The sequence below is a fragment of the Pseudonaja textilis genome, chromosome 4 (assembly GCF_049901715.1).
Source record: "Pseudonaja textilis isolate UNSWEBS1 chromosome 4, rPseTex1.2, whole genome shotgun sequence".
NCBI lineage: Eukaryota > Metazoa > Chordata > Lepidosauria > Squamata > Elapidae > Pseudonaja > Pseudonaja textilis.
In genome coordinates this window covers 18717286-18745241 of record NC_141993.1, presented here as the reverse complement: position 1 = coordinate 18745241, position 27956 = coordinate 18717286, and the positions used below count along the sequence as shown (strand labels likewise).

Here is a 27956-nt window from a genome sequence, read left to right as displayed (position 1 = left end):
CACAATAGCCTGACCTTGGCTATTGAAAGGTATGCCAAATTTATGTGTGATGGCCCACTTATGGCAAAACTCAGCAAAGGGAGAACTGACATAAGCAGGACCATTATCTGTTTTGAGAATTTTTGGACATCCCAACGTTACGAATGACCGAATACAGTGATTAATAACATTTTTAGTAGCCTCACCTCTTTGTAATGTTGCCATAATAAACCCTGAATATGTATCAACTGATACATGAATGTATTTCCAGGGAGCAAAGGGAGGATAATGAGTTACATCCATTTGCCATGTATCACATGCTTGAGTACCCCTAGGATTAACACCTTCAGGGATACCTTTGGCTTGCAAGCTACATGTTGGACATTGTTGAATTATTGCTATGGCTTCTTGATACGTAATCCCAAATTGCTGTACCAAGGCCTTCTTATTTTGATGGAAATAGTCATGACTCTCCCCAGCTGAAAGCTGTTGTGGAAGAGGAGAGGAGGCCATAATTTTACAAGCCTCATCTGCCATATGATTGCCTTCTGCCAGGAATCCAGGCAATTGCTGATGACTTCTGATATGAGCTACAAATAAAGGTTTCCCTCGCTTTTTCAGCAGTGTCTGAAGCTGTAAAAAAAGTGTCATGAGAGAAGGAGGGGTAACAGGAGAAATATATGCATCGAAAATATGAGCAACCATCTGAGTAACATACATGCTATCAGATATTACATTTAAAGATTCCTGTGGAAAAAGAGACAAGGCCAAAGAAAAAGCAGCTAACTCTGCTTGTTGTGCTGAGTTCTGTGGGGCAGTTAAACGTTTGTTCCATTGAGCATTTTCACACCATGCACATGCTCCAATATTTTTTGAACCATCAGTAAAGACAGTTAAGCCTTCCTTCAATGGCTGTTGGACAAAAGGTGATTGTAAAACAAAAGGAACTGTCTTCAACACCTGCAGTCTTGAATCAGATGGAAGGTGGCATGACACTTGGCCACACCAATCTTCCAATGCATCCTGCAGTGTTGTGGAAGTCTGAAAAAGAGGTTCCCATTGACTAATCTTAAAAGGAATATACAATGTAAAAATATCCATTCCCATCAGGGCTTTGGTTCTCTTGCGCCTTTTTGTATAAGAAAAGCCATTTGTGCTGCTTTAGTAAAAATAGAGGTTTTTGGAGTATGTGGTAAGTGTAACCATTCCAAGAAATGAAGATTTTTTGCATTAGATACTTGAACAATTATTGCAGTCAGTAGTTGATGAGTGGAAATAATAGCAAGAGAAGGTGGTGTGTCTGCAAGTACACGGTTTACCCATTGAGTTGCTAGGGCTGTGTTTACTTGCTTTAAAGCTTCTAGATGCTGAGCTGAGAGATAGACCTTATCTGCAGGATTTTTTTTTCCTACTAGTGCTTGAAAAAGCGGTGATAGCATCTGTGTGGTTAGAGCAAGATATGGTCTAGCCCAGTTAATAATTCCCAAGTACTGCTGTAATTGAACCAATGTGGTTGGCTGTGGAAGTGTGAGTGAAGGAATATGTGGAGATGCTGAGGAAGCTAAAACCTTGTGACCTAAATATTGCATTGGGTAGTGAGACTGGATTTTTTCAGGTGCTATATGTAACCCTGCTTTTGCTAATGTGGTCAAGAGGATCGGAAAAGTTTTTTGTACCGTCCCCTTTGGCCCATCAGCTGCAATTAAGATATCATCCATGTAATGATATACAAGAAAATTAGGAAATTGAGATCTATAAGGATGCAGAGCCTCATTGACAAAATATTGACACATAGTTGGTGAATTAAGCATACCTTGTGGAAGAACTTTCCATTGATACCTAGATGTGGGTTTAGAGTTATTGAGTTCTGGCACTGTAAATGCAAAGATGATTCTATCCTTTTGTGCCAGAGGTATAGAAAAGAAACAGTCCTTTAAATCTATTATTATGAGATCAAATCCAGCTGGGATCAAATTAGGATTAGGCAGACCATTGAGTGTAACAGAAAGAGTTGGTTTTAAAGCTTGAACAGGTTGCTGCAATGCAAACCAAGAAAGAGGTTCAAAAAGAGGCAAAATTATAAGTGTAGCAACTACTGTCCCCTTTTTTAAAGAAAAGCAACGATCTCCTATTGCAGCCAATGCAAGATTATTAAGAGCAGAAGAATCATATAAGTAAGGAGCTGCAACCACACCCTCTATTGTAAGAGAAGAATTGGGAATAAGCAAGACAGGTGTGGAAGGAGGAAGAGGTTTGAAAAGCGTTGCAGTTAAAGAAAGAGTAAAAACAGCACCAGGATCATCATACACAAGATCCTCTAACAATACCACAGGAAACGTTGTGGCAGTTAGTTCAGCCTTTGTGGCGGGGCTAGCTGAAGACCCCTCAATTAGTATTCAGATTGCCACACAACATATTGTGCAGGAGTCATAAGCATAGAAAAAAGCATTTTCCAATCATACAATAACATAACTGTATTAGCTGTAACCAAAGAATCAAGTATTCCCCTAGTAAAAGGAGAATGCAACCCATAAGTTGTAACTGCATCTTTTATATTTTTCAAAACTTTAAACTCAATGTTACTATGAACATTGCCTCCTCCCCCAGGGATGATAGTCATAGGATAAGCAGAAGGTTCTTCTGTTTCTAAAGATAGAGGTGATGACAAAAGATTGGTTATGATTCCTCCCATAGGATTCATAATAGGAGAATCAGAAAGAGAAGGAAGAGGAGGAGGAGGGGGATGAGGGGGGAAGAAATATCTGAATAAGGAGGTGGTAAGGAAGAGTTTGATTCCAAATGAGCTGCAAGAGGCTTAGAAGTTTTTGAATTAGAAGAGTGGGAGTCAGAAGAAACAGGAGAAAAGGAATTTTCAGGAAGACTAGAAGGAGGATATATAATTGTAATAGCAGCCATTATTGCTTTCCAAGAAATAAGTATATCCATGGGAGCTCTGGGAACTTTATGTAAATATTTTCCTAATTTTTCCCAGTCAGAATGGTTAAGAGTTCCAGCAGATGGATAGGCTGGACAGTGTGCCTCAATATAAATTATAAATTTATTTAAAGATTTCTTAGAAATAGGGTACACAGTGGTACCATTGGTTTTTTGAAAGGAATTAGCTTTCTTCACTAGATTATAAAGTTCGTCCCTATGCCCTGACGAAACTTGAGAAATCGAGGAGCCCATTCTTACCTTTTTTGTCGACGTAGCCTATTCCAGGCGAATAAGAATGAGGTGAAGAAGATGCACTTCTAGACAAAAGTCACACCTTGGAACCTGAAAGGCGAAGGGATCCCAGATGATTAGAGATCCCGGACGAGCCCCCAGCTGTCGCGTTGAGCGACCGGTCTGTTGTTTCGCCTTTCTGGTTGATTGCTGAATTCCTCTCAGAAAATAACCCTCTCCAGGGTGAGATTTAAAGTAGCCCTCGCAAGGGCGAGACATTTATCCTGTTTAGCTTTTGATTTAAAAAGGAATTGTTTCATTTTTTTTAACAATGAACATTTAGGGTAATATAACGTAACTGTATCGTACAGTATTGGCTTTATGTATACGTACAAGAGCCTTACTGTTCATATACAATTCAGTCAAATAAGCTTCAGTTTTACTATTTTGCTGCTTAGAAGGGAAGAAGGAGAGAGGATACAGCTATAATTATTCATTTGTTTGTATTTTCTCTTTCGTTCATTTCTAAACTACCTTTGATAACTTGGCATGTCTATAGCACAACAAACAATACCTTAGATCAAGGGTCTTCAAACTTGGCAAGTTTAAGACTTGGGGACTTCAACTCCCAGAATTCCTGAGCTGCAGGAGGAATTCTGGGAGTTGAGGTCCACAAGTCTTAAAGCTGTCAAGTTTGAAGACCCCTGCCTTAGATACCCCACCTTAAATTTGTTCAGGGCTTTCTATCTTAAATTAAATACAACTCTGAGCTGAACTTGGAAAACCACTGACAGATATATATTTTAATGTAGTCCTTGACTTATAACAGTTCATTTAACAGATAATCAGACTTGGAAGGGACCAATGTAGGTCATCTAATCCAACCCCCCGCCCAAGTGGGAGGCCCTACATCATTTCTGACAAATGACAGTCCAATCTCTTCTTGAAAGTCTCAACCGATGGCGCTCCCACAACTTCCGAGGGCAAGCTGTTCCATTGGTTGATTGTTCTCACTGCCAGAAAGTTTCTCCTTATTACCAGGTTAAATCTCTCCTTGTTCAGTTTCCATCCATTATTCCTTGTCTGGCCTACAGGCACTTTAAAAAATAGCTTGACCCCTTCCTCTCTGTGGAAGCCCCTCAAATATTGAAAGACCGCTATTATGTCTCCCTTGGTCCTTCTCTTCACTAGACTAGCCATTCCCAGTTCCTGTATCCATTCTTTATATGTTTAAGTCTCCAGTCTCCTAATCATCTCTGTACTTTTTCTGTATTTAGTGACCAAAGTTAGAAAGGCCCTGAAAAAAGTGACTTATGACTGTTTTTCACACTTATGACCGTTATAGCATCCCCATGGTCACATGATAAAAAGTGAAGCACCTGGCAACTGACTCATACTTAGGATGGTTGCAGTGTCCCGGGGTCACGTGATTATCTTTTGCGACCTTCTCCCAAGCCAAATCAATGGGGAAGACAGATTCACTTAACAACCGTGTCACTAACTTAAGCTGCAATGATTCACTTAACAAATGCGGCAAGAAAAGTTGTAAAGTGGGGTAAAACTCACTTTACCACTGTCTCACTTAGCAAAAGAAACATTGGGCTCAGTTGTGGTTATAAGTCAAAGACTACCTGTATTGTGTGTGTTGTACAGGTCACTTTCAAGAAGTGAGGGGAGCCAAATGTCAACTTATAAAACATTTTGTATGCACGTTTTATAGTTGACAACAGAAAGAAGGGGAGGAGTTTCAAGGAGCAGATGGCAGAGTGGAATCAAAAGTACATTCCATTCATATTTTCTTCAAAGACTGATTAGATGACTGAAGTTTCTGCCGTGCAAAAATCTAATTGGAGAGCATGATTGATGACTCTTGGCTATGGACGTGTTTCATTGGATGATACACCCAGAGGGATGGGGGCGCGGGGAGCAGGATCAAGGGTGACGGTAAATTATGTATCTCAGAGTTGGCTACGCCCAGGTTAATGCCAGATGTAGACTGTTAACTTCAAATAAATCCTTTTTAGTTTGGGGAGTGTGGCTCCAGGCTCATGATTTAATTGGAGTAGCTGCCGGAATCCTGACAAATATAGTCACAATGCTGGGTATCCCTTAGCAGCTATGATGCTAACTGTTATTCTGGTTAAACTTTCTGACTGCTGTTCAAGAATAGTCTGATATAACACCCACTGCAGTAGTCAAGACAAATTATAACCAGGTCTCGATAACTGTTGGCAAGTGCAGCTTTCATAAAGTTTATCAGCACCATTGAAATTTAATATCTGGATGGGACCATTTTGGTCCTGTACGTTGAAAACCTTCCATACAAACCTTTCAGTAATTTTTAATAGGTAGTGTATAAAGAAAAACAATCTTTCTGAAAAGGTTGATTTTTAAGATGTCTAAAGAAAAAGAGAAAGATGGCTCCTTAACTACTGGTGCCTTCCTGATGTTGTAAATGATAGCTTCATCTTCTGTTAGTTGCTCTGGATTATATGGCAGAGCCAGAAGAATATTTATTGCTTCTAAACACCTTGGAAAGTTCCCAATAAAGTGGAATATCATAATCTGCCCAGTAAGTCCAACATTGCATAACTGCAGTAGCATTAGTTGACTGGCTAATTCTCTATATAAAAGCAAAATACCACTCATGCATCATCACGCAAAATCTCCAGAAGCATAAAGCCTACAAACTTGAAATTTGGCATGTGTGTTCCTCTTGGCTTCTAAGCGCTCACTAAGAAAGGATTTTTTGAAATGAACATTAGTATTTCGTATATTATTATTAACACGCTCTGATGCTAAGGAGTTCTAGTCCCACTCCCTGCCTGAAAAGAAATCTGTTCCAAATGCAAAACACAAGCAGAGGAGAGGAGTTTCAGTTTTCATTTCACAACACCAATCAGCTTTAGTACAGAACGGTTGAGCTAAGCCACGCCCAAGCTCCTTGCGTCTCCTTCTTGCTCATACAGTAAATACTGTTTCAGTTTCCAAACAGCCCTCAAGTCTCTCTCACACAATGACAGGACGCTAGCCAGATGAATACCGATGGATGCTGGTAGGCAGAGGCAGAATTTCCTCCCCTTATTTTCCTTCCCCAAAACTAAGCCCGATCACATAGCGAAGCCCAGGTATCGAGCTAGTTTCTAGATACGTATGACCATGGTGTTGGGGATGATGAGAGTTGTATTCCATCCAGGTACCTATTGGGTAAGGGAAGCTACAGTAAAAAGACCTTACTGAGCTAGACAGACCAGGATTTATCTTACTACAAAGCAGCTTCATATATTCAAGGAGTCAGAATATGTAGGCTCATCAATTATCAGCACTGGCAGACTTGGTACATGAGATGTTGGCATTATTAAAAAGGAACTTCCAGGGCAAAATTGAAGAGGAAGCATTCAGTCACCAATCCTTTCATCAGCTTGTGAGATTCAGTTCAATAGAAAGCACGTCTTGACTTTCCTGGAATATTATGTGCTTTTTTCCCCCCTGAGCTTCAGAAAATTGTGCGAGAGCATCTGCTGGGGAGCCTTTCTCTGCCTGTAATATTTGCTGGCTATAAACTCACAGATTCTTTTATTTTGCCAATGAAACTGGGAAGTCTAAAAGCTAGATCCAAGTATTGTTTGCCATCCAAATCTAGCAATTATTGCAGGCAATTAGTGGTAAGTAACCTCAAGAGATTTGTGCTGTCAGTACAATACAATATTATGGATTAGTGCTGTTGTGCTGTGGCAGCTATGTCGTCTCAGTCTGTGGCTACATGCTTTCGGGAGACTTTGGATCAACAGATTGGTCTTGCTGGATCAGAGCAAATGGGAGATTCCTTGCATTTCTAGATCGAGTCATTAGGATTACTTACAGTGCTTAAATTTTGAGCCTAAATGTCACTGATCCAGATTCGTGGTGTTACCAGAACAACCTGGAACTGAACACGCTCAAAACCGTAGAAATGGTGGTGGACTTTAGAAGAAACCCTCCCTTACTATCACCTCTTACAATACTAGACAACATAGTATCAACAGTAGAGACCTTCAAATTTCTAGGTTCTATCATACTACAAGACCTAAAATGGACACCCAACATGAAAAACGTTATCAAAAAAGCACAACAAAGAATGTTCTTTCTGCGCCAACTCAGAAAGCTCAAACTTTCATCAGGGGCTGCTGATTCAGTTCTACAGAGAAATTATTGAGTCTGTCATCTGCACCTCCATAACTGTCTGGTTTGGTTCTGCAACCCAACAGGACAGACACAGACTTCAGAGGATAATTAGGACTGCAGAAAAAAACAATTACTACCAACCTGCCTTCAATCGAGGACCTGTATACTGCAAGAGTCAAAAAGAGGGCTGTGAAAATATTTACAGACCCCTCACATCTCGGACATAAACTGTTTCAACTCCTTCCCTCAAAATGACGCTATAGAGCATTGCACACCAGAACAATTAGACAGAAGGACAGTTTTTTCCTGAATGCCATCACTCTGCTAAACAAATAATTCCCTCAACACTGTCCAACTATTTACAAAGTCTGCACTACTATTACTATTAACCTTCTCATCACTCCTTATCACCCATCCCCTCCCACTTGTGATTGTATGACTGTAACCTAGTCGCTTGTATCCTAACTATTTATAATGACTGTTTCCTAGTATGATTTGATTGCTTATTGTATCCTACGACTATCATTAAGTGCTGTATGTTATGATTCTTGATTCTTAATGAATGTACCTTTTCTTTATGTATATTGAGAGTATTTACACCAAGACAAATTCCTTGTGTGTCCAATCACACTTGGCCAATAAAGAATTCTATTCTATTCTATTCTATTCTATTCTATTCTATTCTATTCCATTCCATTCCACTCCATTCCATTCCATTCAGATATTCGTGACCATGCTCAAGGTGGGTTGGCTTTTATCCATAGTTATTTAAAAAAACACACCAAACTATCATATGGGTTATGATTGAAGATGGGAAACAATATAAGAGATCCCCTTTCATTAATTCTGGTTGTCAGATCTGCCACCACTTACACCTCTAAATAGAAACCTTGGCTTCCATTTGCCAAGAAAAGCATAGTTTATTAGAAGTCAAGTGTATTGCAGGAATGCATAGCCGGAACTGAGAATTGTGTGTCAAAATCCCTACGTTCAACCCTTAACTGCCTCCTATCGCTGATTCCTCCCCCATGACCAATCAGGTTCAAGCAAGATGTTTTTGGAATGGTTAGTTCAAGCATAGGTTGGTAAGCAGCTGCCTTCTCCCAGCTGGGTGACCTTGAGGCAGCGTCTCGGGGAGATGCAGCAGTTATTTTCATTTACCCCCAAGCATTCCTCCTTCCATCCACCCTCCCCAGAGTTCATGGCAGACTGTCACCGCATGGTAGCAAAGCACAGGCAAGAGTAAGGTGGCAGCTGACACTGGTGGAACTTGGCCATTTGCTGGCTGGGGAATTCTGGGAGTTGTAGTCTACACATCTTAAGGTTGCCAAGTTTGAGAAACAGTGATTTCCAGCTCTATTCTCTTTGCAAAACCAAGAATCCTTTGGACTTATGAGTGAGCATCTCCATGTAAGGATGTGGATCCACTTATTTACCTGCTAACCAAATATTCAGAAGTGCACTCAGCTAGCGAATACGAGTCCTTGACATCTCCTGCACTGAATAAATGCAATTTCCTTCACAGCATTTTAGCTTCTATTGAAATGGGATCAGGATATAAATTCAACACATGAATAAATAATGTGGGTACATTGTTTGAATATTATAAATGGCGGTCAGGGTATTAGAAAAAGAAAACAAAATTTACAATTAGGCTGCTTTTAAAATAAATCATAAGGTGACTTCCAGTTCCTGAATTCCTGCACTATGTTGCCTACAGTATATTAGATGACAGTCTAGGTCAGTGGTAGTCAACCTGGTTCCTACCGCCCATTTGTGGGCGTTCCAGCTTTCATGGTGGGCGGTAGGAGTTTTGTCCACTACTTTATAAATCACCATTACTGTGGAACTGGTGGGCGGTAGGTATAAAAAGGTTGACTACCCCTGGTCTAGGTGAAGGTGGTCCCGGAAAGATTAAGCAGGTCAACCTATTCTTCAAAGCACCTGAAGGTAGGATGAGAAGGAATGGATGGAAACTAATCAAGGAGAGAACCAACGTAGAACTAAGGAGGAATTTTCTGAGAGTGAGAACAGTTAACCAACGGAATGACTTGTCTCCAGATGTCTCCAACACTGGAGGCTTTTAAGATGAATCTGGACAACCATTTGTCTGAAATGGTATAGGGCAGAGGTCTCAAACTTAAGGCCCGGGGGCCAGATCCAGCCCCTGGGATGCTTAGATCTGGCCCAGGGAGCTGTGCTGGAAATAGTGAAGGACCAGCCCATGGAGCCTCTGCCAGCAAAAATGGAGCTCAGACAGCCCTTGTGAAATCCGATTTCACTGGCAGAGAGTTGCAGGAGGCCGGCCCAATCAAAAACGGTGCTTGTGAGGGCCACGCACAGCCCCTGACCTTGTTTTCACTGGCAGAAGGCTGCAGGAGGCCAGCCCAACCAAAAATGGAGCTCAGGAGCCTGTTTTCACTGGCAGAGCACTTGGGGCCCCCACAGGTGTCCCCCCAACACAAATGATGTCATATTGGCCACACACACCCTGACCACACTCACCCCAGCCCCCCACAGTCAAACAGAACCCTGGTGTGGCCCTCAATGAAATTGAGTTTGACACCCCTGGTATTGTGGTTCACTGGCAGCCAGGGCAGACAGTAGCAGAATCAGATAGTAGGTAAGAAAGGGGACCAGTTAGAGAGTCTGGAGAGGACTCAGACGAAGATCCTATGTCCGATGCAAAGATGAGACCAGGACCATCTGGGAGTGAGATGCTGCCTTCAGAGTCTTCGGTGTCTGGCAGCAGCGAGGCAGAGGACCCAGGGGAGCCTGTTCCCAGTGCGCATGTGCCCAGAGCTGCTAGAAGGCAAGAGCAGCTGAAACAAAAGGGGCGACTTGGGAGTAAGGCTGGGAGGTGATGGCCCCTCCCATAAGGGATAAAGTGAGGCCTAAATGACAAAACCTTTGCAGGAAGCAACGTAGTTCGATCGATTCCGAGTCCTCCTTGAAGCTCTGTGTACTTTGGTTGTTGTTTTTTCTTGTACCTCGGTTGGCTTCTTTTATAGTTAATTGGATACTTCTGCTTTTGGCAGCATTCCACAGAACTGAAAGGTGAGTGCTTATCTTGGGGAACCGTTTAAGATGAGCTCCGTCTGGGAATGAGAACAATTCCCAGCGTTGCAATAAAATAGGTTTTGATTTTAAAACAAGTTTGTGAATAACTACGATTGACGAAGCCTGGGTCAGAGCAGGTATAAGGGTTTCATGCCTGAAAAGGGGTTGGACTAGAAGGCCTCCAAAATCCCTTCTAAGTCGGTTATTCTGTAGGGTGGAGTGATATTTTGGATCCCAAACTTAGTGTAGGATGACACCTGTTCTCTCTGCCTCTTGCTTTAGGTCTGGACACCACAAAAGATCCTTGCCAGAAGATCAAATGCAGCCGGCATAAGGTGTGCATTGCCCAGGGTTACCAGAGGGCCATGTGTATCAGTCGCAAAAAACTGGAGCATCGGTAAGGAATCCATTAAGTTTTACCTTAATTCCTGACAGGGTGATTTGGCTATTCAGATATTTTTTGATAATACAGGTAGTCCTCAACTTACAACAACTCATTTAGGGATCGTTCGAAGTTACAACAGCACTGGAAAAAAGTGACTTCCGACCATTTTTCCACACTTATGACCATTGCGGCCTCCTCACGGTCACGTGAACAAAATTCAGACACAGGGCAACTGACTCATATTTGTGACAGTCGCAGTGTCCTGGGGTCATGTGGTCACTTTTTGCAGCCCTCTGAGATGCAGGAAGCCAGATTCATTTAATAAGCACAGTGATTCACTTCCAACTGTTTGAAGCAACCTTATAAAATGTGGCAAAGATCGCTTAATGACTCCCTTAGCAACAAAAATTTTGGGCTCAAATTGCGGTCGTAAGTCGAGAACTACCCGGGGTGGGCTTCAAAAAATTTAGCAACCTGCCCAGTTGCTGGGTGGGCATGGCCATGGTGGGCGTGGCCTAGCTGGCCTCCTGCACCATGGGGGGGGGGCGTTTTCGCTCTCCCCGAGCTCCGGAGGCTTTCCTCAAACCTCTGGGAGAACAAAAATGACTTCCCTGGGCTGTGGAGGCTGGAAACAGGCCTGTTTCTGACCTTCCAGGAGGGGAGCGGTGGATGGGGCCAGCCAGTCATTTTAACTACCAGTCCAGTGAACCGGATGTAAAATTAACATCCGGTTCACCTGAACTGGTGCGAACCGGTATCAGCCCACCCCCTAGAACTCCCTGTAATCAGATATTTTAAGGCCACTTGGATATATGACCAGTCTAGAAAAGATGCCGCTACTGATATTCAGGGCAGAAATAGCCAAATCCTTCACACAATAGTCTAGGCTGGGGTTCTCAACTTGTGTGTTGCAGCACACAGGTGGGCCATGGATTTGTTTCTTTTATGCCAGGAGATTTTTTGCCTTGTGCTATTTATTTATTTTTGCTTTTGTTTTGTTTTGTTATATATACAGTATAATTTTCTGGTGTAACACAGAATTCCTGCTATATTAAATATTGTGCCACAGATTCCAGAAGGTTGAGAACCATTGTTCAAAGCAAGGAGAAAAATCAGCTTTTAACTTTGAGATTTGAAGATAAGATTGGATTTGTCCAGAGAAATATTGTAGTTTTTTTTTTAATGCAAAGTTATTTATATTTAACAACTTATTATGCGTTAGATGAAAATTAAGAGAAGAATGTTATTAGTAACTTAAGGGTTTTTCTAAAAAGATTTTGTTAATTGTTCAAAGTGAGTTTGTTGCCCTGTTGTTATATCTATACTAAAACAAAATGAGAGGTCATTTTTTGTTATGAATTTATTTGATATATTTTTGGTCACTTTTAATTTGTTTTCCTATTCCCTTTCCCTTTTATGTGAGCTTGCATTTTAATGTTTGATTTTGAAATGTAATAAAGATATTGTAAAAGAGAGTAGGAGAATCACTGGTCCCAATTCAGAGTCACTTAGGTGAGATGATGGATGGATGAATTCTGGGTTTATAGATGATGTTGAACTTCTATTTCATAATCTTTTAGAGCAGGGGGTCCCCAAACTTGGCAGCTTTAAGGTTTATGGGCTTCAACTCCCATAATTCTCCAGCCAGCTATTCTAGCTGGAGAATTCTGGAAGTTGAAGTCCCCAAGTCTACTTCTCTTTTGAGGGGAAATATTCTGCCTTTTTAGGATATCCTAAAACATTTCGTTTTCCTAGGAGAGGGGTGGGTTTTAACTTCCAACATCGCCTTCCCAAAACGTCCCCAGGAAGGAGAGAAATTGATCTTAGCCACGCCTTAATGTATGTTGTTGCTCTTTTTTCCTTTCCTCTCTCCCTGGTGCACTGGCATAGAATCAAGCAGCCTGCCGTGAAGCTCCATGGAAACAAGGAGAACCTGTGCAAACCTTGCCACATGACCCAGCTTGCCTCTGTCTGTGGCTCGGATGGCCATACTTACAGCTCTGTGGTAAGGAGGACAACAATATTTGACCCTGAAAATAAGCAGCGAGGCGGAGCAGAGGGCGAGGCGGTTTGGGGCTTGCAAAGGATCAGCCTGATTTATAACAGATTGGGTGTTTTTCTTGGGATCGGTGAGGGGATCTGAACGTTGGCATGTTACAGATAGCCCTCGAGTTACGACCACCACTGAGCCCCAAAATTTATGTCACTAAGTGAAACATTGTTCAAGTGAGTGTTGCCCCTGTTTTATGAATTTTCTTGCCAAAATTGTGAAGTGAAGGGAATAATTTGCTAAGTTAGTAATATGGTCATTAAGTGAATCTGGCTTCCCCATTGACTTTGCTTGACAGGAAAAGGGATCACACGATCCAGGACGCTGCAGCTGTCATAAATACGAGTCAGCTGCCAAGCATCTGGATGTTGATCGTGTGACTGTGAAGATGCTGTAACGGTTGTAACAGTTGTGGAAAATGGGCATAAGTCATTTTTTTCCTCAGTGCCGTTGTAACTTTGAACAGTCACTACATGAACTCTTGTAAGTTGAGGACTACCTGTAACTGGTACCTGTTGCAAAGGCCCATCAGTTAGAATGCCACTGTCAATTAAAAAGATACTCCTTTGGTGTGTTTAGCTGCCAGAAAAAGGGAGCGAGGGGAAAACAAGGCATTCTTGAAATGCCTAGATAATCACCTCAGCAGCCCAACGTTGTCAGAGCATGAGAAGGTTATTGGAGAGCACGATGGATGACTCCTGGGGATGGATGTGTTCCATTGGACAAGTCACATCAAGGGAGTGGGGGAAAGACCAGGGTCAAGGGGGAAATGTATGATGTAATTTAGTATCGGCTGCACCCAGCCACGCGCCAACATGGCAACCTCTAATAAATCAATTTTCTTTTCTCTGAGATGCAGCTAGAGACCTTTGATTTAAATGAGGCTGGATTTGTTGGAGCTCCGACAGCCACTCTAGAACTAATTCTGCAAAACCTTTGTGTGGGTAAAGCATTCTGTTTTTAACAGAGTCATATGTTATTCTTGCCACACCTGTCCATTTCTTTACCTATCTCTTCTACCCAGTGGTGGGATTCAATTTTTTTTTACTACCGGTTCTGTGGGCGTGGCTTGGTGGGCATGGCAGGGGAAGGTTACTGCAAAATCCCCATTCCTCCCCACCCCACTAACCTGCTTTCCAGCTCCGTTCTCCTGTGCAGGGCAACAAAAGAAGACCCAGCCAATCAGCTGGGCCTCAGGAGGCGGAGAATAGATGGGGGCGTGGCCAGTCAGAGGTGGCATTTGCCGGTTCTCCGAACTACTCAAAATTTCCGCTACCGGTTCTCCAGAACTGGTCAGAACCTGCTGAATACCTCCTCTGATTCTACCCTCAGAACAACCTCTGTGAGATACATTTGGCTGGAGAAGACACCCAAAGGGAGAGCGGGGGAAAGTCCATTACCCGAAGCTGCTTGGATTTCAACTCCCACTAGTTTTGACTAACGTGGTAGTAGAGGAATTTGGGAAATCGTTACTCAAAATACCTGGAGGCTCCTGATTGCCTGCCCAGGCCACTAATTGCCTCGGGCATTGTCTCCGTTCCCTTTGCAACTACCCTAAAGTTACCCTGAGGTAATGTTTAGATTGCTTTTTTCAGCAGGCAGTTTGCATATTCACTACTAGATGCATGGGTTTTGATAAGGGGAATGAAAAATCTTCATTCTTAGCAGCACCACCAGAAGTATCTTAAGGAAAATATTAACCTGTTTAATTTCTGCCAGGCTGGGCTGTATTTTGAGGGCACAGAAATGAGAGCCCTGACATCCCGATAAAAAAAAATTACCACAACCTTTCAATTTTAGAGTGGTTTAGAGTGGCCCGCTGAATTTAATCTGCAGTTTCCTGTGGCAGGGGCTGCAATGATTGCTCATGTCTGAAATTGGATCAAATGTTTTCTCATGAGCTAGCTGCGGGCTCACAAAGTTGCTTTAAGAGTAAAAAATGTGATCCCGGGAGGAAAAGTGATATATAAATGTAATAAATCAGCTTGATCTGTATCTCACAAGCTCTTGGTCATGCGGGAAGCTTGGTTCTATCAGTTGTTAAGTGATGAGAAAAGAAGCTCAAGAGAATTTATATTTGAAGTTTTCTTCTGAGCTATGAAACTGGGAGGTGGAGGGGGGGACTTTCTGACATCCAAAAATATGAAGCACTTGTCACTTTATCATCGCTAAGTAAATGATTGTTTATATTAGCAGAGACACCAGAACTGATGTTACTCAATAATATTAAAGAAAACCACATAAGATAACACCTATTGTATTTTTGCTTATAACAATGACAGTTCTTTTGTCAAGAGATAAGCTGTGTAAAGAATTTTTTATATGCGTAATAATATATAAAGTGGGGGAGGGGATATAAGCTCCTTTAAATGTCTTCAATTTTTTAGGGGAAAATTGCAAATGACCATCAGTGATCTTTGTTAGGAAAAAAAAGGAGTTTGCATTCATGTTATTGGCATCAAGGTAGCAAACATCATCCCCTGGTGATGATAGTAACAATTAAAAATAGATTTACTTGATTGGAATACATAGTAGGTAAAGCTAATTCTCTTTAAAGCATTGCCAGAATTTTTTTGGGCAAAGCAAATATGTTGAATAATGACACTGGGGTATAGCTAGAATGGTAAAAATGTGTTTTGCATGCCTTACATTATATTCAGGACAATCCCCCTTATGCTATAATGGGACTTCCAGAATCAAAGCTTGTTTGAGTAACCCTGCTGTGCTGGGCTGTCCTTTTTTTTTTTTTCCTTCTGGCTAATGGAGTGAGGGGATAAGCTTTTAACTCCTGCTATCAATATAGAGTCACCTTTGAAGAATTATCTTCCCCTGATGGACAACTGAAATTAGTGTATTCTTCCTAGTACAAACAAAGATTCATTTAACCACCATTTTAAGCTGGGCCAAGCCAGTCTAATCAAAGCTCATTATAAGCACTGGAAGCTTTCAAGAAGGGACTAGACTACCATCTGTCAGAAATGGTGCAAGGTCTCTTGCTTGGGCGGGGAGGTTGGACTAGATGACTTATAAGGTCCCTTTCAACTCTGTTAATCTGTTAACAGATTAACAGCTACTGACCAAAGCAACCATTGGATTACTTTTTATGGGGCTGAAGGTTCTTTTCAACCAGTCAAAAGATCATGATAACTTTTGTGCTCACCAGCTCGTATATGTTTCAGAATAGAGCAGACAATTGCTTCCTTCACACTGTTGGAAGAATTATCCTTCTGGGTTCAGTCCCAAGTGGGGAAAAAGACACTGGAAACATGGAGGCTGTTTGGAAAGATGGTTTAATGGTAGATAGGACCACATGGCTTGGAGCTCCAAAGAAGGATGATCACATGCTTCAAGGTGAAGGAAAAGAGAAGGAAGGGACAAGATGCGGAGACCCTTATATACCTTCTATTGGGCCCCACCTTAGTGTTTCCTGTTCCTGTGTAAGAAATGTATCCCATTGGCTGTCAGACTCCCAGGGGCAGGGATCTTAACTAACTTTGTAGGCTTTGTCTGAACCACATGGCTTCACCTGTGTGTTGGCTGATACAATCTTCCCAGGCCAGGTGGTGAGATAGGTAGAGGTCTTTATTATGTAGAATACTCTGGCCTAGGCCTTAATGGCCCATTAGCAAAGGTCGGGGGCGGAGTTTCTGCCTCTCTGAGTTTCTACTTTATTCTTTTTAGAGGAAATGTTCTGCCTTTTTAATATTTCCTAGGATATTTCAATTTTCTAGAAGAGGGGTGGGTGCTAACTTCCTACAACACTATGTCTAATATTATTTCTATAGTTTCCCTTTCTTGTTCTCTTTTTCCTAAGCTAAAAACACTTTAATATACGTGCATTCCAGGCAGTTAAAATCTGTATACTGCTTGGCAATATGTCAGAAAGTTTTTGGTCTAGTGCAGTGGTCTCCCAACCTGGCAACTTTAAGACTTATGGACTTCAACTCCCAGAATTCCTCAGCCTCGGAGTTCCTCAGAATTCTAGGAGTTGAAGTCCACAAGTCTTAAAGTTGCCAACTTTGGGGACCCCTGGTCTGGTGCTTAAGATACCAGGCTAGAAACAGGGCGATTGTGAGTTCTAGACCTGCAGCCCATTTAGACATGAAAGCCAACTGGGTGATTTGGAGCCAATCACTGCCAGGGTTGTCATTGTGGGGAAAAATGGGAGGAGGAAGGGTACTGTGATGACCCGGAATGTAACACAAACATAACAAAATCCAAAATGTAAATAAATGTCCTTTAATACCTCCAACTTGGCCCCACTGTTCAATAATCCTCAGTTGGAGATAAAATGTACTCAAAAGTAGTCTTCAAAAGAAAGCAATACAGTCCGAAACTAATGAGCAGATAGAGGTGAAATAAAAAACCAAACAAACTACAATGACAAAATTTTCACAATGGAACAGGATAAGTAATTACCAAATTCAAGGAGATAACAAGACAGAGTCTGTTGGAAGGATGCCAACCAAGATAACTTCAGCCCAAAATAACACATGCTTTGCTTCTGGCAACACTGTGTTGTAATTGTCTCTCTTATATACTAGTCTTCCCAGCTGCAACCATTGAGGAGGATCATGGCCACTTCCTCTCTCATAAGCCAAGTTGTTGCCTTCTCTGTTCCTCCCTGTGTGTCCTAGGATGCAGAGGCGACAGGCCTGGTTCTTCCCTTGACTGCCCAGCTGGTCTCTGCCCTTCCCCAGCCACCTCCACAACCTCGAGCCACACCTCCACTCCCTGTCAGCTGTTCCTCTTCTCCCTCAGAGTCCGATTCTAACAAGGACATAACAGGAACAGGTAGTTCTCAACTTACAACAGTTTGTTTAGTCACTGTTCAAAATTACAACAGCATTGAAAAAAAGGAGTTTATGACTGTTTTTCACAGTTATGACCTTTGCACTATCCCCATGAACAAGATCAAACCTGGCTTATAATTAAAACTGTTGCTATGTCTCCCAAAGTCACGTGACCTCCCTTTTGTGACCTTCTGCTGAGGAAAGTCAATGGAGAAGCCAGATTCACTTCACAACCGGTTTGCTAAGTTAGCAATTTCAGCGATGCCCTTAACAACGGCAGCAAGAAAATTCACTTAGCAACTGTCTCACTTAGCAACAGAAATTTTGGGTTCAATTTTGGTTGTAATTTGGTCAGTTTGAGGACTTCCTGTAATGTTCACCATCTTGAATTACGGTATATAAAAATAAATGGATATTTATGTAGCGAAATGAATAAATATAAAATAAATAAAAGAAGAAAAGAATAAAATAAAATAAAAAATAAATGATAAAATAAAATAAATGATAAAGCAATAAATATAATATCATAAAATAAAATAAAAAATAAAAAACAATAAAAAATAAATTGTAAAAAATGATAAAATATAAAACAATAAATATAATATAATAAAAAAGAATAAAATAAAAAATGACAAAATGAAATAAAATAAAATATAAAATAATAAATGAAATAAAATAATATAAAGTAATAAAAAATAAAATAATATAAAATAATAAAATATAAAATGAAATGAAATAAAATAAATAACGAAATGAAATATCCCTGCTACAAGCAAAGGCCTCTCTTCTTGACATTCCACAAAGCAATATTTTGTCCTACGTAACACATTGACCATCTCATTCAAAGTAATTGACTTGTCATTTTCTAGGCCTGGCGCCCTTCCTCGGGGCATCATAATTTATTAAAATGCTTGTGCTCAGGTCAACCAATGACTGGAAGACGTGCTTTTTGCTTGCAGGAAAGGAGCAGTCAGTTTGTAATTATGCACCTAAGAAGGTTGAGAAGCCTTTGCACGATTAGTTCCAAATAGAGGACACAGCAAGAAATTTCATTTGGGAAGATTAACTTTTAAGAAGATTCATTATGCCTTGCTTTGAGTTCCTCGTGGCTTGAAATTTAAATAACAAAGCCATAACAGGATCAAATAGCCAGCCTGCTTCTAAATCCTTCCTGCACAATCTGTCCCTGGAATTTAAAAAGTCTGAGTGAAGGGTGATCCATATTGCTGAAAACGTTGAAGGAGGAGAACCATGTTACTTTTCTGATATATTGTTGGAGAGTAAAGATATACCCATCAGCTGCTGTGCCAAGAAGAGATAGAAGGTTGGGAACAAGAGAAAATAAACTGGATGAAGAACATCTGAGAAACTATCACAAGACTCTTGCAGGGCACTTAATATGTTTGGACTGAATTGTAAGTTATACCATGCTTTAAAATTGCATCACGGTGACCAACATTCAGTAAAGACCCCACTTGGATTCTGAAATAGTATACACATAGCTGTTGTGGTTAGCCAGCAGCAGGTGCGGATGGCTGAGGAGAGCGAGGACTCAGGTGAGGGGCCAGGACCATCAGGGAGTGGACTGCTGCCTTCAGAGATTGTGGGGGCTGGCAACAGTGATGATATGAGGAGGTTCCCGAGGAGCCCGTGCCAAGTGCACCTGCACGCAGGATTGCTCGTAGGAGAGAGCAGTTACAGCAGCGTGGGCGATTTGGGAGTAAGGCTGCAAGGTAATGGCCTCTCCCTCAAGAGGATAAAAGCCAGGTTTGAAGAAGTGTTCTTTGCAGAAGGCAAAGTTGCTCTGAAACTCAGCCTCGTGGACATTATAGTCAGTATTTGAAAACTCTTGTAAACTATTTCTTATCTGTGGGTTTTTGGCAGCCTTGAAAAACAACTTGGCAAGACTCTTTCTTGTTGGAGCTAATTAGTTGGAAGCAGCCTTTTATCTGTGAAGAAACAGAATTTGTGAATTAAACCTTAAAAGGGGGGGGGGTGCTGCTTTTGTCTTGTGTTTGCTCTCTTGGAACCAGGTTGGGTCAGAACAGTAGCAGAATCTTGGCCTATTTTGTAAACCAGGAGGCAAACATTTCTTCAAGGCACTGAAGCATGGTCTCCAATACCTAGAGGTCTCATTCCTTAGTTTCTCCTTAAATTTCAGCAGACATCACTCACGTACTTATGAGCATATTTTAACCCTACCAGAAGGAACAGAAATATGCTTTTACAAAAACTAAAGGCTGGGAGTTGAGATTCTCAGGTTGAGCGTGTCAACTCAAAAAAAATTTTTTATGGTCATTTTATAGTTTCCAAGAGAAAGGGAGAGGGGAAAGGGGTTTGAAAAAGCATTACAGCAGCTAGAATCGAAAGTGCATTCCATACATAGTTTTTCAGAGATTGTAACTAGGTGACTGAAGTTTCTGCCATGCAAAAATCTAACTGGAGAACATGATTGATGACTCTTGGCTATGGACATGTTTCATTGCAGAAGATGAATTAGGATACACCCAGAGGGGTGGGGAAAAACAGGGTCAAGGGTGACAGTGAATTATGTGTCTTAAGAGTCCGCTACACCCAGGTTGTACCAGCATGCTAACTCTCAATAAATTCTGTTTACTTTTGGAAGTTTGGCTCAAGACTCATGATTTAATTGGGGTAATCCTGACAGAAGGTAGGAGGCCTGATATTTGCCTGGTGCTTTTGGAAGAGCCATAATCCTGGCCGCCTACAGTCTGCCAAGATTTTTCTCTCAGCAGTTTATGTCTTCAGTTTGGAAATGAAGCAATGCTTTGAAAAGAATGCTCATTTTATCTTCATAAAATATGATTTTTTTTTCTACAAGTTTAACCAAATGGTTCCTTTAACCTACATCTGAACGTGATCACCTTCAGTGAGATAGTTTTGGACCACTATGGCTGGAAAAGGTCTATATCCTGATCCAGAGTTGGGTGTGTCTCATTATATATTCCGCTTCTTTGACCATTTTGAAAACGATTGTTTTCTAGGAGTGTTTTGCACTGATCCCTTTGGCAGTGCCCTTGTCACTCCCAAACCACCAAAAACCAAGATCCAAAAGAGGGATTACCTCACCACCCCAAACACACACACACACAAACTGAGCAGAATGAAGGAATTTTTTCCTGGCATTTGTAGATGATTTTTCAAAACATTTTATAACATTTTATTTATTTGTTTGTCATCTTAATGAAGCTACCAACTCCATGAAGTCTCTGGTGTACAACATTAAAAAAAGCAAGGAACAACATAATAAAGAAAAGAGTGGTACTTGTTCAAAGAGAAAAGCTAGTCCAACTAACTTACAGTTTCCTATCAAGGACTTTCCACTCATTAAAGCTCAAAGCCAGAAGGAAAAGCAGGTTTTTGAAAGACTTTATAAATGCAATTGTCAACCAAAGAGGGGGAAAAAAATCACAAATTGCAATGGGTATTTGGCCAGGGTGAGCAATAAGTTTGGAGGAAACCTTAAGGTTTTGTTATTATATTGTGCTTGGCCACTGTTGCAATTAATATAACTAGTGCATTCTCTAGGCATTGTACATAAAATATAAAAAAGCATTGTCACTATTCATAAAGACGTCTAGTCAGAATTAAGTAGTCCACCGGTGCCTGATCCACAACACATTAAGGTGCTTGGATCCAAGAGGTAGGCTTAGTTTCCCTAAGAAATTAGGGGCAAACTAAATTACAGAAGTCATGAAGGGGTATATTTCTTAATACTGATTATGTTATCTAGTTGGGTAATGAAATGTCTGCAAGAAAACAGTCAAGCTAAAAGAGCACCCAAAGACCCCACAGTTCAATCCTGAGCTACGAATAGTCTCTTCTGTTGGCATGAATTGGACTGCAAAGGCTATGCCAACCTTGATCTTGTTACAGAAATAGTTAGATTACACAATATGGTGTACACCGATGACAGCCAACAATGTAAACATCCCAACTGCAAAGAAACAATACAATAGTCTCGGGAAGAGTATGAGCCGTCCGTTAATGGAGCAGTCTGTATCAAAAGATGGTGGGCTGTTTTTCATGAAAGTTTTTAAGCCAAAGAGGAATGACCATGGGTGGGATTCGGGAGACCGCCTAGCTAAGATTCTGCACAGTTAGGACAACCCCCCAAATCCCACTCCTGGCTGGCCCTGCCCGACCTGCTCCTTCCAGGAGTCTACACTCGGCCCATTTTGGATGCAGATAAGTGCAGGAACAGGTGTGGAGGCTTGGGGAGGGCGAAAAACGGGCCTCCCAGAAGTTCAGGGAGGCCAAAAAGGGGCCTGCTTCCAGCTTCCAGAGCCTGGGGAAGCCATTTTCGCCCTCCCGGAGGTTCAAGAAAAGCTCCTGAGCCCAGGGAGGGGAAAAACGCCCGCCCACCCCTGCCATGGTGCAGGAGGCTGACTAGGCCATGGCCACGCCCACCCAGCAACTGGGCAGAGAGAACCCCTCACTAAAATTTTTGAAGCCCACCACTGGGAATGACTACTCTTCAGGGATAATGTTGCTGGGAGTTTTCTGCAGCAGAAATGGGCTAGTAAGCCTCTTTGTGTTCCAAGAATGAATCCAGAGGCAGACATATTTTAGTAGGAATACTTGTAAGATCTACTGTGACTTGAATCAATGGCATAGGGAAATTGTCAACTGTACAAATTTATACTTCTATTGTGTATCAGTATATTGATATTGTGTCAACCTATTGATTCCCATGATGAATGTATTTTATAGTAGAAAGATTTAGCCACTAGGATGATTAAAAATAATCTGTTACATGCTTATGCATGAATTTCTTGCTGTTGCACTAAATCTTCGTCTTGTTCTAGGATTTAGATATGATACAGTACTTTAAGATTTATAATCTGTTGAATTCATGTCTGGGCACTAGAGGACCAGGTGAGTTGAGACTCAGGTGATCATTCAGACTTTACAAGAGAACCAGCAGGGTCGCTTACCTTGAAGTTATTCTTATTTGATGGTCAGTTCCTTCTTGTTTGTGTGACTTCTCTGTTATTCTTTTGCAGTGTAAACTGGAACAACAGGCCTGCCTGACCAGCAAGCAGCTGACAGTGAAATGTGAGGGTCAATGCCCATGCACAAGTGAACATAGTCCAACTTCAGCCACGGATCTCAAGCAAGGTCAGAGATCATCCACTAAGAAGTTGAATAATTGTATCCTCTGCTGTTCTTAATTTTTTTGGCTATTATAGAGCAGTGTTTTCTCAACCTTGGCGACTTTAAGATGTGTGGACCTCAACTCCCAGAATTCCCTAGCCAGAATGTAGATTCTGACTGGGGGATTCTGGGAATTGAAGTCCACCTACCTTAAAGTTGCCAAAGTTGAGAAACATTGCCCTATAGACCCAGAGAATAAATAAGAACACTGGAGACAGTGAACTGTATTCCATCATGGCTGACCTTTTGTGCCTCCACATGACATTCTTTGCTCTATATATTTGTTGGTATCCTGAACCAGGAGTCTCCAACTTTGGCAACTTTAAGACTTGTGGACTTCAACTCCCAGAATTCCTGAGCTAACATAACTGGAGGAGGAATTCTGGAAATTGAAGTCCACAAGTTAATTTGCTGAGGTTGGAGACCCTTGTCCTGGACAACATCACCATGTGAATATAGATGAGGTCAGTCCTTGAACATAGAGTCAGTCTTCCAGTAACACAGAAGATATTTTGAGGATAAGATCAACATGATTTGACTGGCAACGTGGCCACGATTTACCAGATAATTTTGTTGCAAACTGACTATGAGAATAAGCAGAAGGAAAGCTTTTAAAGTAGAGATTCAAACCACTAAATTTGTGTTCAGTTTTCCGTTTAGGTTTCATAGTATTTAGAGTTCAATTCTAATTCAAGCAATGAAAGATAAACAAACGAGGATCAAGAAATCCACTCAGCTTCATACAAAAAAAAAATGGTTGGTTGTAACTCGCAAAATCCTCATAACCTATTTTGATGTTTGAGATCTTTTCCTGGCAGATTTCAGATACCACAGACATAACGTTAGCTTTGGATTCACAGTACTACCAAATAATGATCACGGTGCAGTGTTTTTGGAACAGTCTGGACCACTGGTGTAATTTACCTCTTTGGCATCAATTTGCATCATTAGCAAATGACACAGATGACAAAAATTGTATAGATTAAGGTTTAAGAGACATTCAGCTTTAATAGACACCACTTCCCTTCCTCCTCACGAAGTCTGTAAAGTTGACGTTTTATTGCAATTTTCTGTCACCAGATTAAAGAAGGTGAGTCATTTCTAGTGACTTAGATCAATTTCATTGCAGCCCTAGATAGTTTTTTCTTCTGTATTCTTGTCTTCCTACCCCAACACTCAGAATTTATTATATAGACAAGAAATATCATGCTCTTACTAGCCATGGACAAAACAAAGTTTGGGTATTCCTTGAATAATTGTGTTTGGGGAGAAAGGAGTTGTGTACACTAACTTTGGACAAACCTGCTTACTGTCTTCCCATCTGGGATGCTCACCTGAGATGCTACCAACTGATTTGCAGAAACCTGCACTGGGCAAGACTTGGCGGACCTGGGTGACCGACTGCGAGATTGGTTCCAGCTGCTGCATGAGAACGCCAAGCAGAACAGCTCTGGAAATGTTGGCCCCAATCCTGTGAATGGTATGCAGAGTCCTACTTTTCTCCCTTGGGCGCGTGGGCAGCAGAAATGGGAAGCTCTGAGGCCATTTGCATTTTCCCCAGCACCCCAGAATTTGACAGCAAGTGGCCAAAGGTGTGTGGTGCAACTTGGTTTCTGATTCTGGATTTCTGGGCAGCCTTAAGAATGAGAGCAGGATATATTCTGATGGATATTCCTTCCCCTTCCAATCTCATCCGTAACTTCCCACCAGAAAACTGACCCAGAACAGGCTGAAAAATGCCACCAATATCCGATGTTCCCCTGTACTTCTTTCAAATTCATATTTGGAATGCTCCATTCAGTTTATTTATTTATTTTATTTATTTATTTATCAATAGCTTACAAGATAATATAAGTATAAATACAGGAAATGGGTACGAATAATTGGGGACAATAGAACAGGGACGGTAGGCACAATTGTGCGCTTATGGACGCCCCTTACAGACCTCTTAGGAATGGGGTGAGGTCAATAGTGGTTAGTTTGAGGGAAAAGGAGTGGGGGTTAGAGGATGTAACAACAGAGTCAGGTAGTGCATTCCAGGGATTGACCACTCTGTTGCTGAAGTCGTACTTTCTGCAATCGAGTTTGGAGTGGTTTACATTGAGTTTGTATCTGTTGTATGCTCTTATATTGTTACGACTGAAGCTGACATTGTAGCAGATAATTTTGTGTTCTACGCTTAAGTCTAACCATAGGCAGCTATATTATAACAAAGGTATTGAAGCTGGTATTATATGATAAAAAATGTCATTGAGCACAGAGAAGAGCAATAAAGATGATTATGGGGCTGGAGGATAAAACATTTGAAGAACTGTTGCAGGAATTGGGTGTGTCTAATCTACTGAAAAGAAGGATAAGTGGGTGACACAGTAACAGTGTTTCAATATTTGAGGGCCTGCCATGAAGAAGAGAGGGTCAACCTCCAGAAGGTAAGGCAAGAAACAATAGATGGAAACTAATCAAGGAGAGAAGCAACTTAGAAGTAAGGAGAAATTCCCCAATGTGGAATGGCTTGCCTTTAGGAGCTATGAGTGCCCCATCACTGGAAGCTTTTGAGAAGAGACTGGACAGCTACTTGTCAGGAATGGTTATAGGGTCTCGCGCTTGAGTAGGACTAGAAGATCTCTGCGGTCCCTTCCAATTATACTATTCAGATGTTGGGAGGCTCAGCTATGCCTTCACCCCCTTATCCTGTGGAAATTGCCTTCTTCACCTGGACAAACTGATTAACTTGGCTGTCAGATCAGAAAGTTAACCTGGATTCTTGTCAAAGGAGATGTCCTTGTTGTTTTACTGTCAACAAAATTGCAGTGGCTTGTCAGTGTTTTCTTCCACAAGGTATGAATAGGGGGGAGGAATCACAATTAAAGTTTCATTTGTGTGTGTGTGTGGGGGGGGGGGGTTATGTCCCTTGCATGGCTCCACTTCCAAGAAGTACATTTTACTTATTCTTCTATTGCTTGTTACATTTACCATCTTTTTTCCAAAGGTTTGAAGTGGATCTCCATCAGTGGTAGGATTCAAATTTTTTTACTACTGGTTCTAAGGGCATGGCAAGAGAAGGATACTGTAAAATCCCCATTCCTACCCCACTAACCTGCTTTCCAGCTCCGTTCTCCTGTGCAGGGCAACAAAAGAAGACCCAGCCAATAAGCTGGGACTTGGGAGACAGAGAATAGATGGTGGCAGGGCCAGTCAGAGGTGGTATTTGCTGGTTCTCCGAACTACTCAAAATTTCTGCTACCGGTTCTCCAGAACTGGTCAGAACCTGCTGAATACCACCTCTGATCTCCATTCATTATATACATCCCCAGTTCTGTGAGATAGGTGGGGTAAGAGAGGTGACTGGGCTGATGGATCTGCCATTCTTGTGGCCGGGTTCTTAGGATCCATCCGAATCAGTTGCACTAAAGCCAGCCCTGGGAGTTGAATATCATATTTTCGATAGCTGAAAAATCCTGACATTTGAGCCAGAACCTGCAGAAGAATGGAAACTGTGACTTGCTCTTGGGGAATTATTGTGATTACAAGTCATGCCCAAATAGGACCAAAACAACAAGCTACTTTGTTCCCTGTTTGGGCACAGTGTGGGGGCTACCGATTCTGCCAGTGGCTAGGTGAGCACCAGACAGCAAACATTTTTGTGTACTTGTTACAAAAATAAATAAATCTCCAGTCCCTGAGCAGAGTTGGCAGATTGATCCCAAAGCACTTTACAGACTTCAAAGTGCAATAATTCAGGAGGAAGATCATTAGCTTAAATGTCAATGAATTCCAATGGCTTCCCAGGGGAGGGAGATGCATGAAGTCAGGTCTGCTTGTTGGGTTTTGTGCAGATGGTCTTCTGCCACCCTTGCCAATGCAGCCAAAACGGATGGGGGCAAAAAAAAAAGTTATGATGATTGTTGTGATGATGTGATTGAAATCCTGCCCCCACTTTTTATGGAGGCCCCTGAAGTAAAGGGGTTGTGTCATCAGCAAACTTTTGCAGATAAGTGCCTTAGCTATAATAACTTGCCTCCAACTGCTGGAATGTTCATGGAGAGCAACGTGATCCATACCAGCGGTCAGACGATCAGCTGTGAGCGAACTGGTTTGCTCTGATGATCAGCTGTGAGCGAACCAGTTCGCTCTGATGATCAGCTGTGAGCGAACCGTTTGCTCTGATGATCAGCTGTGAGCAAACATTCACTCTGATGATCAGCTGTGAGTGAACCAGTTCGCTCCGATGATCAACTGTGAGCGAACCAGTTCCCTTCAACGATCAGCTGTGAGTGAACCAATTCACTCCAATGATCTGTGAGTGAACCAGTTTGCTCCAACAATCAGCTGTGAGTGAACCAGTTCGCTCCAACGATCAGCTGTGACCAAACCATTCGCTCTGATGATCAGCTGTGAGAGAACCAGTTCACTCCGACGATCATCTGCGAGTGAACTGGTTTGCTCCCACAATCAGCTGTGAGTGAACCAGTTTGCTCCGACGATCAGCTGTGAGCGAACCAGTTCACTCCAATGATCAGCCGTGAGTGAAACAGTTTGTTCCGACGATCAGCTGTGAGTGAACCAGTTTGCTCCGACAATCAGCTGTGAGGAAACTGGTTCACCTAGACAATCAGCTGTGAGTGAACTGGTTCACCCTGACAATCAGCTGTGAGGAAACTGGTTCGCTTAGACAATCAGCTGTGAGTGAACTGGTTCACTCCGACAATCAGCTGTGAGCAAACTGATTCACTCCAATGATCAGCTGTGAGCGACCTGGTTTGCCCTGACAATCAGCTGTGAGCGAATCAGTTCGCCCTGACGATAAGCTGTGAGCGAACTGGTTCGCTCCGATGATCAGCTGCTGGGCCCTCCCACACGCCCTGGCTCTACACTGACCTTTATATCCTGCTTTTCAACCTCACCTGCTTCGTGCGGCATAGCCAATTGCCCCCCTCAGCTGTTTTACACATAAGGCTTGCAGCAGAAGGTGAGTTGCAAATGCTGCGTGTATGCAAAGCGCATGCTCACACCAAACCAGAAGGAAAACTTTTTGAAACCCACCACTGATCCATATGCTGAAAAGAGAAGGAGGAGCAGGCATGGTTGACCAATGTCAATGCTCTTTGATCTGTCACATCTGGAGGCATGTTTTCCTAGAGAGCCATATTTAGAACAGAGGGTAGGGGTGATGGTTATG

The 27956-nt window shown here is 41.9% G+C and overlaps 1 protein-coding gene across 2 annotated transcripts in view; it reads left to right on the top strand.

Moving 5' to 3' along the window:
• The window catches only part of SPOCK2 (SPARC (osteonectin), cwcv and kazal like domains proteoglycan 2), a 115914-nt gene that overhangs the window by 66369 nt on the left and 21589 nt on the right, over window positions 1–27956 (top strand). For both annotated transcript variants that reach the window (XM_087932336.1, XM_026713489.2), the window contains exons 3-6: window positions 10654–10768; window positions 12647–12761; window positions 22627–22741; window positions 24138–24257. In XM_087932336.1, the coding sequence (XP_087788462.1) occupies window positions 10654–10768; window positions 12647–12761; window positions 22627–22741; window positions 24138–24257 (465 nt within the window). The remainder of the gene's footprint in view (window positions 1–10653; window positions 10769–12646; window positions 12762–22626; window positions 22742–24137; window positions 24258–27956) is intronic.